The 12,252-nt window shown below is 34.5% G+C and overlaps 2 protein-coding genes across 2 annotated transcripts; both read right to left on the bottom strand.

Annotated features, from left to right (window-relative positions):
• Nucleotides 1-237: 237 nt before the first annotated feature.
• On the bottom strand, nucleotides 238-7,147 carry LOC107431881 (dolichyl-diphosphooligosaccharide--protein glycosyltransferase subunit STT3A). The gene is made up of 23 exons (XM_048465685.2): nucleotides 6,939-7,147; nucleotides 6,414-6,476; nucleotides 6,049-6,104; nucleotides 5,859-5,930; nucleotides 5,619-5,724; nucleotides 5,481-5,531; nucleotides 5,129-5,224; nucleotides 4,886-4,945; nucleotides 4,689-4,802; nucleotides 4,453-4,539; nucleotides 4,201-4,304; nucleotides 4,008-4,103; nucleotides 3,506-3,626; nucleotides 3,332-3,412; nucleotides 3,107-3,238; nucleotides 2,768-2,998; nucleotides 2,204-2,347; nucleotides 1,771-1,957; nucleotides 1,588-1,685; nucleotides 1,348-1,427; nucleotides 1,162-1,249; nucleotides 732-821; nucleotides 238-636 (listed from the first exon to the last, which is right to left on the bottom strand). The coding sequence occupies exons 1-23, from the start codon at nucleotides 7,053-7,055 to the stop codon at nucleotides 580-582; spliced, it is 2,331 nt and encodes a 776-aa protein (XP_048321642.2). The 5' UTR covers nucleotides 7,056-7,147; the 3' UTR covers nucleotides 238-579.
• Nucleotides 7,148-8,588: 1,441 nt separating this feature from the next.
• Nucleotides 8,589-11,886, bottom strand: LOC107431915 (protein phosphatase 1 regulatory inhibitor subunit PPP1R7 homolog). Its single transcript, XM_048466111.2, has 7 exons — nucleotides 11,485-11,886; nucleotides 10,671-10,901; nucleotides 10,373-10,519; nucleotides 10,118-10,260; nucleotides 9,903-10,017; nucleotides 9,054-9,205; nucleotides 8,589-8,882 (listed from the first exon to the last, which is right to left on the bottom strand). The coding sequence occupies exons 1-6, from the start codon at nucleotides 11,800-11,802 to the stop codon at nucleotides 9,125-9,127; spliced, it is 1,035 nt and encodes a 344-aa protein (XP_048322068.2). The 5' UTR covers nucleotides 11,803-11,886; the 3' UTR covers nucleotides 8,589-8,882; nucleotides 9,054-9,124.
• Between the last annotated feature and the right edge of the window lie 366 nt (nucleotides 11,887-12,252).

The following is a 12,252-nucleotide window of genomic DNA, read 5'->3' on the forward strand; positions in this document are numbered from 1 at the left end:
TGTACAATATTCTTATACAATACTAGTAGGGAAAATACATATATATATATATATATTTTTTTTTGGTTGCAAAAAATTTGAATCTGATACAGTTCATATATTTCGATGCTTATATGAATAATAATTTATTTTGGTTCCCACTAAAAACTCTTTTTATTTTTATAGGATTGTTCAGGTGTAAATTCGATTTCATTCAATATATTTCTTGTAATAAAACTAATAAAATAAACTTTGATGTGGCCCTTCAAAGGTACAAACTCATTATATCACTGTTATCATGTTATGATTGATAAGGAGCCGAAGCAACTTAACCAAAATTTTTGAGTTCTTCCTTTTCCATTTTTCGTACCTAACAATGTGTTAAAAAAGATTACATTGTAAAAAAAAAAAAAACAAAACAAACACAAGTATACAAGATCCTGATATGAGCCTGCAAAATCATTGTCGATCATTATCATCTCTCTAAAGAAATGATCACCACTATGCCTACACCAATCACTCTCTAAAGGCCCTGATTAATATGGATTAAAAGATAAAAGTTACTCAGAGATCTGCTCATTTTGAAGGGATAGTTGGCTTTCAATGCCAAGGATTCTTCTTTGTTCCGCTTCTTTTACCAGTTTTTGAGCTTGTTTTCTGCCAAGGCAGGGTTGGAAATTTGATTAACAAATGGGTCAAACTCAAGCATACAATACATGGAATATTGGGGAAGAATAGCAAAAAAAGCATACCGATTTGGATTTCTTTGTCTTCCCCCGAATCCTGTTCTTTGGAGGTTTCAGTTTGTATATCCGAACCATCCAATGGTGAGTCGTGAAGACCTGAATTTCATTGAAAACCATAAAACATAATCAGAAGAAATAGAAGCAGAAGTGGCAGACGTTTGGAAGACAAAGTCACTCAAATAATTTCATAAAAGTAATTTCTAAAAAGTTGGATAATGTATATACCTATAATTATAACCTCAGTTATGCCGAAACTTCTTTACTTAAAGAATAACTAGCATGCCAACTACTTAAATAACCATATCCAACCATTTAGAAGAGAAGGCCAGACTTGAGAGCAAGGGTTAGTTTATTTTATGTGGCCACAAAGGAGCCAAGTTGAATATGTAACATACTAAGGACTTTCTCGGAAATAGGAAATTCGAAATCATCTTACCTCTTCAAAATAGTTGAGTTTGAAATATTTCTTCCCAATTTCTGTCCGCCTCACTCTATCAAAGCCTTTACCATCTGTCTCCACAAACCTACAGAGAGGGGGGGGAAGGAAATCCAAGATATAATGGAAAATAGAAAAGACAGTGACCAGATTAATCAACCAAACAACTTCAGGACAAATGCAGACCTGTAATATGAGAGTTTGTACATGAGGCAATTCAGCATGGTCGGAGTGGCCTGAGAATCAATCCGATACTGACCATCTCTCTTCAGATACAGAGATATGGTGAAAAATAGTTAAACCTCAAAAACATCAATACCAATAACTGAATTAAATTCACAAGAAACTAAAGACACTTATTCCAAACCAAAAAGGAAAGACAAAACAGGAATTTTTAACTGCATTAGTGAAGAAATCAACTCTTACTAGGTAATCAGGTTCCTTTATGTGAGGGAATACACCCCCACCTATACGGACCATCCACAGGAACTTATTTATATCATCACTTGGGTAGCCAACCAGACCTAACATGCAAAGTACCATATCAGAATAAAATTCTCTATCTTGCAGCAAGAGTTCTGAGCATATAAAAGAAAGGTTGAAGCTAACCTCCAAAAACAACAAGAACATATTTTACATCCAATGAATTAAATATTTCCCAAGCTGCCTTCTCTGGAGAAGACATGGCAGTACCGACAGTTGCAATATGTGTGTTGTTCCAGGTATTATTGTCAACAATGACAGTACGATTAGCCATTGCAGTAGTTTGGTACCCATAATCCCACCAAGATGCAACCTGCAACAAGTTTTTAGCAAGATTTGGAAAAGGATGTCATGTTAGAAAGTCAGAATTCATTGGAAAAATAGTGTAGATACACAGGCTGTTGATAGATCTGAAAGTAGAAAAGGATGCTCCAGTAACCGAAAAAGGTAGCACCATCTAAAGTGGCATTTTGCCCTTGGTTAGCATAAAATAGCATGACCAAAAACAGAAATAAAAATCCATCGTACAGGACAACTGCAGTAGAAAAGAGGGACTCACTTTATCATCCACCTCCGTATTGTGGCTTAACCATGCATAAGCCTCTCTAAAATCATCAAAAACATGGAGACCATCATGCGAATGAGATGTTAGAACAATAGATGGGGCTGAGTAAGCTTCTGCTGCTGCCCAGACAGAATGAACCTACAAAACCAATGTAACTCAAATTCAAAGTTCCAGTCATAATTTAATTTCTAGCAAACAGGGAAGAAATGAAGAGAAAAGAGGAGTCATCAAGGGTCAACTACCAAGGATCCCTAGGAAAATTCTTTTGGATATCAAAGGAATGGCTAAAGTTTTGATGTTTTCATTCAGTCAAGGAGAATATCCACCATGCAAGGTCCAAAAATACTTGGCTCCCTTGTGCACCCAGTCATCCAAAATTAATAAAATTCAAGTCACAAGTGACTACTGTGTATTATGCACAACTGATTATAGCATGAAAGATGTGAAAGTTCAAGAAAGCAATAAACATGCTTTGCGGCAAAGGAAGCAGAATTCATAAGAATCACAACCACAGCATGTAGAATAATATGCAAATAGCGAGGGAAGGAAGTAACATACCACATAGAAGGCCCCAAGCAACACAAGCAAGAAAATAGCCAATATAGATGCCTCCAATGGTAAAACCAGAAGCCTCTTCTCAAATCTAGACTTGACAGATGGCTGTCCCACAGGCTCCTTTTCCTTCTTCTTGTTCTTTCTTGAAGGTCGCTCCTTTATTGTATCTTCACTTTTTTCAGTCTTTGCCACATCGTTCTGTGCTGTGGTGTTATCAGAGCTTTTATCCCCTGCCTTAATCACAAAAGAACGAATCTTAGTCCTGAACTAAATTATATGAGGTTGGACAACCTAAACCAACATTACCACCCCAAAAAAAAAAAAAAAGGAAAGGGGGTATACATCAACTTGGGAATCTATTGGTGCTCCAGGTAACTGAAACTTGATTGATCGTGTGAAAACTTCAAAAGCTTCAGAGAGAGCAATCCCAGACATGATGCAGGCTGCTGGAGCAAGAACCAGCATAAGGCGCACCTATTACATAAAACAAAGAAATGACAACATTGATTAATAAGAGGGCATTCAGGAGAAAGAAAAAGAAAATGACTGTTAAAACATAGTTCTTACCATGACTCCAGAAAAATAAACTGATGTTACAATATAGAGGATCACAAAAGAGCTTGCATCAGATAAAGGTGAAAAGCATGCCTACCAACAGATAGAGATCGTTAAAACATAGGTTATGAACACAAGAAACTAGGTAATAAGAGACAAAATTTTTATCGAAAATTTAAAACTTACAATAATCCCAGCTGGAACCAAGAATGCTAAAACATTGATGTCCATAAAGTAAGAAGGCCAAGTAGGGGGCTGATGCTCACTAACACTGGCAATAATTGGTATGTACTTGCTTGCATATGTTCTGTAGAACAAAGAGAAAATATTAGGTAAAACATAAAGAACATAGGAAACCCCCATATTGGAGGTGGATCTAACAACTTGAAATACAGCTAAAAATTTCTTAGAATGACAAACACATCAAATTATATTCTAGCATCTCTAAGAGATGAGAGAGGAAAGAGGTGGAAAATGCAGTGCAGTTACAACTTATAACTCAAGGCCAGACAAATCCCACTCAATAATAGAATCAGAATAAACTAAGACGTCACTCAGCTAAGGAACCACTTACCAGGTTGCACCAAATTAAGCTGTATCCTATAAATGACTTTGGTTTGCAAATTATATTTAACTTATTTAAGAAGACCAAAGTTACCAAGAAGGGAGATCCAAGAACAACTCTTACGGATCAAGTAGACTCAGGCTTCTTCCACTCCATCCCTTTGTTGGGCTGGAGGCTACCAGAGCTACGAGTACTGCAATTACAGCAAAACACACAACCCTGAAAAAGAAGTAGTACACAAGTTTCAAATATCAACACCCTTAAATTTATTATTTCTTGAATGTATTAAAAGAACCAAATAAAAAGTGAAACTTACAGGCCAACAGATAAAACAAGTGTGACAGCTACTTTAAACATTCTTGGAGAGAGGACCCCTTTGATATAATATACAAGAGCCACCACATGGATAATAATGAAAACCTACAATGGAAAATAAGCGAAGGTCACATACTAACATGAGACAGAGAAAATTCGCAAGATCAATTATAACAATACTAAACATTTGGTCAATAACAAAAAAGCCAAATGTATAGAAAAACGCATAATCATATTATTCGAGAAAGCTTACCAAGAAGGAGGCAAAATGTTCCGATGTCATCACTGCGTTGAATCCAACTACAGGTACTAATGCAGCTAATAATGTTCCCAAGACAACCTGCAATAGAGAAGTTATGATTTGATGAGAATCATGAAATTTAATTAACATAGCAAAGATTATTAACAGGCAATAGAAAAAAAAAATGCACATCTCTCTTGCTTTTAGTTCTGAAAATTTTCATGTGTGCAATAGGTTCAGATACTTACAAGAGGAGCATAAGCAATGTACAGTCGAGAAGAGTAGCGTCCAGTTACAATGCACAGAAGGACATGCATTGGAATAAGATTAATGATAAAGGTGTAGCCTCCCCAAGAGCAAACCTAAAATTTAGTAAAAATGTAATCAAAGATAAATATGGCAGGGCATAGTTAAGAGTACAAACAACATACATGCACAATTTTACCATGTAAAAGTATGCTATGGCGTTTAAAGTTGCATAAAAGAGGGAACCTGTATTTAGTGTCTGCATGTGACAAAAAAAGGTAGTCAGAAGAAAGCAAATTACATTAGATATCTATATGTCCCACTTCAAAAACACACAAAAAGGTCTCTGCTTCAAATTTCAGATATTGTTTAATAAGCATCTTTTATAATAGATATATATATATATATATATTTTGAATTGCTATATCTATCATTTACTAACCTTTATATAAAGATAGAAAGTGAAGATCAAAGCAAATATTGCTACAGCTTCATTGTCATAACTTCCAGCCACAGATCGAGATATGTATGATGGAACCTGCAAATAGAACCAGAAAAAACAGCTATGTTAACCACTCACTATTTTCCTATGCTTTGAACTGCTAAATGTACCAACTTTCGAAATAAATATGTAAATGTACTACAGAGAGACAGGATGAAAGGTATAAAGTCTGATGCTGTAAAGGACATGATGAAAAACTGTGCTTTGCAATGCCGTGGTGCTAAGTGATCAAGTCTTAAGAAAATTCTAGAAAAGAGAGGGGGGAAAAAAAAAAGAATAATGCAAAGTTTACCATGGCCAAAAGTGCTGCAGCAGTCAGCCCAGCACCAACACCCTTGACTTCCTAAAAATGGGTACAATTGAGCATCATCAATAAACAGGAGGACCATGAAATCTCATATTAGATATGTCCCAAGAGTCGAATAAGAACCTTAGTCAGAAGGTAAGTTGCCCATGAAGCAAAAGCTGAGAATATAGGTGCAGTAAAAACACATACAGTTTCCACTGATAGAGGAATGTTCAAAGAGTTTACTATCCTGCAATACGATAGCAAAAGCTAACAAGTATTAGGCCACTGGGAGAACACCAATACGAGAAAGTTCCCCTTTTTTTTTTTTGGTCTAAAAGAAAAGAAGTGCTCTGTAGTTGTAGGAAAACTTAAGGTACGCACCACCAAATGGTTCCTGCTGTCAAGGTCAATCCAGGGAAAACAGTACCACCAATCACACGACCAAGAGGATACCTTACAAAGTGAAAGAAAAATAGTTCCTTCAGAGAGCATTAATGTTTACAATCTACCTGGAAGAAAGCTCCATAATAACTCAGCAATGAGATATCATACATCACTAAGTAGAAATTACCATGTCCGATCATCAAACCAGTTCCAAAAATCATATATCCCCTTCTTAGTCAGAAACTGAAAACAACAAATATGCTCATTATCTTTTTGCATAGCTCTTCAATATTGCATTACAATAATAAGATGGCAAGACAAGGAAAAAAAAAATATATATATATATATATATAATAAGATAAAAATATATATATATATATATATATAACAATAAAATGGCAAAGGTTTTAAATAGTTTGAAGGGAATACCACAACACTTTGCTTATAGCACAATATAAAAATGCAGGGCAATCAAGCCAAGGTAAAGATATTATAAATAAAGATTTCTCTTTCAAGTAAAAGGAAAATCAGATCAGGCGATAGAAAGGGTACCTGAGTAACTCTGTAATTAAAATAAGGATCAAACTCATGAATGACACTCTCATACTTAATGACCTGAAATTCAATTCCACAACCAACATAAGATAATTACTTACAATTCGGACAATCAGACCAAATTCACTAGATAGATACTCAAGAGAACCATATGATAGCTGTGTAAATATAAAAGTATATATTTTAAAAAAAAAAATCCGTAATGCTTACAACAATCAGAAAAAAACAATAACACAGAAAGAACCTCCAGTCAACTCCATTATACCATTCAATTTGCTTGTTAATATACACAATTATTCAGAATAAATTATAAAAAGACCAAATTTTTACATACGCAATCAAAAAAAAAAAAATGTGAATATTTGAGACTCTTAATTTAAATTTCATCCATTTTCCTTCAATTTCAGGGAGGCCAAACAGAAATAACATAGAATTGGAAAAGTAATAACATAGAACATGAAAAGTGTTCAAACAGTTAGATCTACAAAAAGCGGAGAAAGAGATAAGGATCAGAAAGCATACAGAGAATAATCGGATCGAGAACGCGAGAACACCGATTAATAGAAGGATGAATAATGCGAAGACATTTCCAAAAGCATGCCTTAAGGTAGTCCCATTGGAGGTCTCAGAGGCCGCCATTGACGGCCGAAATCGAGCGCTGAGCTTGATGTGTCTTTGTGTGCGTGTGTTCGGGGGCGACTGAAGGGGTTTGTGTGGGCTATGTGAGTAGACAGACGTAGAAGAAGACTTTGTCAGCAGAAAAGCCAGAAACTACGAAACTGCCACATAATGTTAAATGACGGTAATAGGTCTATATCAAACTGAAACAACAGCAGTGTCCTCTGAGAATACACATGGCAAGTCCTTATTCGCCCTAGTCAACATGCCACGCAATTGGTTTAAGAAAAACAATGGGGTCTCACGTGGCGCAATCTGATAGGAGAGGTTTGGTCATCAAATTAGATATATTTGTATACCAATTTTTATTTTTTTCAAATAAAATGTTCCAAATTTTATTTTCTTTTATTTTTTATTTTTGGTAAAAATTCAGTAGGAAAAGTGTCTGAATGGTAGAACATCAAAATCAGAAAAAGCCGTATTTTATGTTTTACAAATAAAATCGTATCTTTGTTTTGGATTATTAAAAGCGAGGGGACATTTTTTTTTTCCTTATTTTTCTATTTTTCAAAAGGAAAAATTACCGAGTACTCCCTCAGTTTTCATCCATGTTTTGATTTGACTCTTTTCTTTTCTTTTTTTTTTTCAAACAATTTTTCCTAAAAGTATTACATAATGTCAAATTGCAATTGCGCTTTTCTCTTTCTTTTTTTTTTTCTGGCTATGCCCTTTGTCTAATTTATTTTTTGTTATTTACTATAAATTTTTTAAATTGACCATCTTATATTCAAACTAACTATTTAAATATACAATAAACGACTAAATTAACTTCATTTTTTGGTGAATATGTCTAAATTAACCTCTTTAAAGTCGAAATTGATAAATATTAACTATTTAAACAGACAATATATATTGGTTCATTCTTTTAATAATATTATTAAAAAAAGTTTTTTTTTTTTTCTGCTAATTATTAAAAAAGAAGTTATAAGTATGACATATATTGTTTATATAAGTAGTTAGAGTGCACTAGGAAACGACTCCTAGAACTTTAAAAGCTTTGTGAATGGCCTAAGATTGGACGATTCCACAAAAAGCATCAATTAAGTAATTCCTCATAAATCATTTATAAAGAAGAAAATTGATTCATAAGAAATTTGAAAATTATTTTCAAATGAGCCCTAAATTTGAATATTATGAGTCAGCAGTTCAAATTATGACAGAATATTTAGGGGATGGCACTTGGACATTATAATTAAGTTTATAGGGAAAATTGATATATAAAAAACATTAAATAAATAAAATAAAATAAAAAAGAAGCTTATGGGGCAAAGTGAAGCAGGAGCGAAGATATTGGGTATTATGTAGACTAACTACTACTGGTTAACATTAACAAACATTTAAGATGAGGAAATTACATACAATTAGATAAAATGCATACACCTAATTAATTAATTATTTATTTATTTATTTTGGGTTGGAGAAGATGGAAAGGTTCATCCAAAGGTGAGAGCACATCCCACGTTCGCATCAGATGCAAAGGGAAACGCTTGTGCATTCTCAAAATCATCTTAAGCATCGACAATGCATTCCACCATTCAAAAGAATGTACAATTGTCAAGGCACAAATATTTACCAAAAAAAGGCAACAAGCACAGATGAAGGAAACAAAGTCGATCTAAATTGCCTTTGTATATAAATAGCGAACACAAATAAAAACGAAAGAAGTAAGGTGATCTGAAAGACAGAAAACATCATTAAAAGGCTGGGGCTGTTCATTATTATCTGTATCAAGCCTGTTGCAGTGTAGTATGTTATGCCTTCCAGTTAGTCTCCTGGAACACAGTCCGCCTGAAAAAGAAGATTCATAGGAGCACTCAACCTTTGCAAATATTAGTTAATAGAAACTAAACTCCTTAGAAGCTAGCTCTCTCTCTCTCTCTCTCTCTCTATATATATATATATATATATCAGATCTTACAACAAATTCTTGGGAAAGTATAAATACAAAATAAATATTACCTAAATAGAAGCTATGATTTGCGGTACTTCCATAAAAACTGCCTTCGAAAAATCCGAAGCAATGAAAACTTCTAGTAAAAGACATTGGAATCAATTTGCTCAATATTTGGGAAGACTTGTCTCAAGGCTGTAATGTAGCCCGGGGACTTTGCCTGGAATAGGGGAAGCAGGATCAAATAAGAAAATCGCAATAGCAATATGAATCTCTGCTAAGTGCTAATATACTTGTAAAAGGAAAAGAACAAAATGAATAGCTGCAACAGATGATAAGTGTAGTGAAAGCTAATAACTAAGCCATCAATATATAAATGAACTACAAACAATCCATGATAAGACAACAGGAAGATTGTGAAAATCTCCGAATGAGTATTACAATGACAATTATTAACCTACAGTAGATCCCACGCTTTATCTAGGACCAGAACTGACTGCCTTACAACAATAACATGGATCAGGTAAGTTAATAAATAAGTGACGGCCAGATTTGATACACCCCAACAAAGCTCAATTACATTTTAACCCTAATCAGATTCTCTTTCTTTTGTTGATATTGTCTGTTAACCAGGAGAAAGAGATGCCTCTTTAGCCTAACCCCCTAAATCCTTTGTTTTGGAAACCCTGTGGGATAGCTATTTTTATTTATTTAGTATTATTTTTAGATTAATGGAACCATTTAGAGAGAGAAAAAAAAAATGATGGAACAGAGAGCTTCAATTACTTAACCACGAAATTTCTGAAAATCACTTTACGTACATAAAATTAACATGCACAAACCATCATAATAGCAAATTACATCAGCAGCATATGCGAACAAATAATTCAAGTCATTCAAGCTGCAAGTGAACATACACAAGGATTGTTCTCAAGGTAGATAGTGCCAAGCTTCTCTCTTGAACCGGCAACAGCCTCAGAAACACTTTCAAGTGATTCTATTTGGTTGTCATTCAGCCATAAGTCTTCTAACCTACCAAAAAAAAAAAAAAAATTCCACTTGTGAGGCAAAATCAGCAACGGAATAGAAAACACCATATCACGGAAAATGAGCAAATGGGAAATATACATACTGTGTTAGTTTTTCAATGTCATCAACGGATGTTAACTTATTTGATGAGACATCCAAGACACGTAAATGGATTAAGGATGATAGGCCTTCCATTTTTGAAATCCCATTGTGGCTCAAGTATAGTTCTTCTAAAGCAATACATTCCTGAACAAGGTAGAGATAGAGATTTTATTATCTATGTTTAACGCAACAAAATGCATTAGGGAGACCGTCTCACAGAAAGATTTCAGACATTTCACATATCCAGATGGCATACCTCGAATCCTTTCATAGAAGTTAATCTATTACTTTGCACGCTAATCTTCTTGATGCATTTCAGCCCACATAAATTAACAACTTTGATACGATTTCTCCCCAGCCACAATTCTTGTAAATTTGTTAAAGTTTGCAAATTCTCCATCACCTGAAATAGGAACACAAGTACTCATATAGTCACATAAATCGGTCACTAATCTTTCTTCCAATAGAAATTACAAAGGGGTAGTTCGGTGATTAAGCTGCAACATCAATATACACGCATTGATATGAAAAAAAATAAGAATCAGAGAGCTAACCCGCAATTTGTTGGAACCGAGCTCCAGAATTTGCAGTTCAACAAAGTGGTCAATTTCTTCAATTTTAGTAACTTCATTTTTAGACACGTAAAGTTCCTTGAGGGTGTTGGAGGCATTAGACAATCCATGTAAAGTAGTAATCTCATTGAAAGATATGTCAAAAACCAGAAGCCGCTTGAATATACTAACATCAGGTATTTTCGTTAACTTATTATCCCTGAGCACCAACTCCTGCAAAAACAACTTTGGCATTAATTTAAAGCACAAATCACATATCAAAGACAAAATAAAGCAAAGTAAAAGAGTAAGCAACTGTTCTAACTCCTGAAAGAAGAACAAGTCTCCAAAAGTTTTTCACACGTTCCCTCTGCCAAATGCCAATGCTGCTTTATTTTTAAAGGAAAAATAAAATAAATAAAAAAATAAAAGAGAAAAGAAACACTACCTGAAGTAATTTGTATTATACTTAAAAGTATTTGAGATTTTTTTCTTTTCTTTTCCTCTCTCTCTCTCTCTCTCTCTCTTTTCCAGCTCAGACAAAGGAGTTACAGAATTTAACTTAAAAAAAATTGAATTTTATTCTAAGCAATCAAATAAAGCATCGAGAAGAATCAACAGGAACATCAAAATGCATCAACGCATGATTTAGCCGCATTTGTTAAAACATAAAGTTGTATATTCTGTCCCTACATTTTCTAGAGAAACAAGCTCTCGGTGACAAGGAAAAAAAGAAAAAAGAAAAAAAAGAGAGAAACCGAACGCCGGTCTCCATAATAAGCAAGCGAAATTACATACAAGGGCATAGATTGAATACCTCGAGACCGGAGAGAGCGTGCCAGCCAGAGATCGGTTCGACGGCGGCATCGTTGATTAGGTTTTGGCGCAGAGAAAGCTTCTTAAGATTGGAGAGGTTTGAAATCCGAGCATCTAAGCTTGAGAGGCGGTTCGCCGTCAGGTCCAACTCGGTTAGAGTCGAAGGTAACTCGACCGAGTCGAGATCATGGAGTTGGTAGCTGCTGAGATCAAGGAGCGTGGAGGAAGAAGTGTCGTCCTCGGCCGTTGGATCATCATCCACCACGTGATTCGGACCACCAGGTGGTAGTGGTGGTGGTGATCGGGTCTGCTCGTCCATCGGAGGAGAAGAGAAGAAGCTTCGCAAGGGAGGTTGCGTTGTTTTGCGTTTCGGTGTTCCCAATTTTTCTTCGTTCCCCACCCGTTGCCGTTTTATACTCTTTTGTCAAATTACCATTTAAACCGCGTTTGATTGTTTTACGGAGCGACCTTTAACTCGCTGCTCATTTTGGATACGTTTGTCTTTTTACTTTTTCTTTGCTCCTAAAATTTAAAATATCTTTTCGATAGTCACAATTTACATTATCTTCCTCAGGAAAATTATTTTGCACAATTTTCAGACCAAATATTTTAAACTAATCATAAATCAAAGTACAATGTGGTGTCTTTTCAAAAAATAAAATAAAATAAAATTATAATGTGGTGTTTTTTTTTAAATAATTTATTTTCTTTCTTAAAAAAAAAAAAAAAAAACTTGATTTATTTTTTGGATACAAATTTTGATTTCAAC

This window comes from Ziziphus jujuba, chromosome 11 (genome assembly GCF_031755915.1).
Source record: "Ziziphus jujuba cultivar Dongzao chromosome 11, ASM3175591v1".
Lineage (NCBI taxonomy): Eukaryota > Viridiplantae > Streptophyta > Magnoliopsida > Rosales > Rhamnaceae > Ziziphus > Ziziphus jujuba.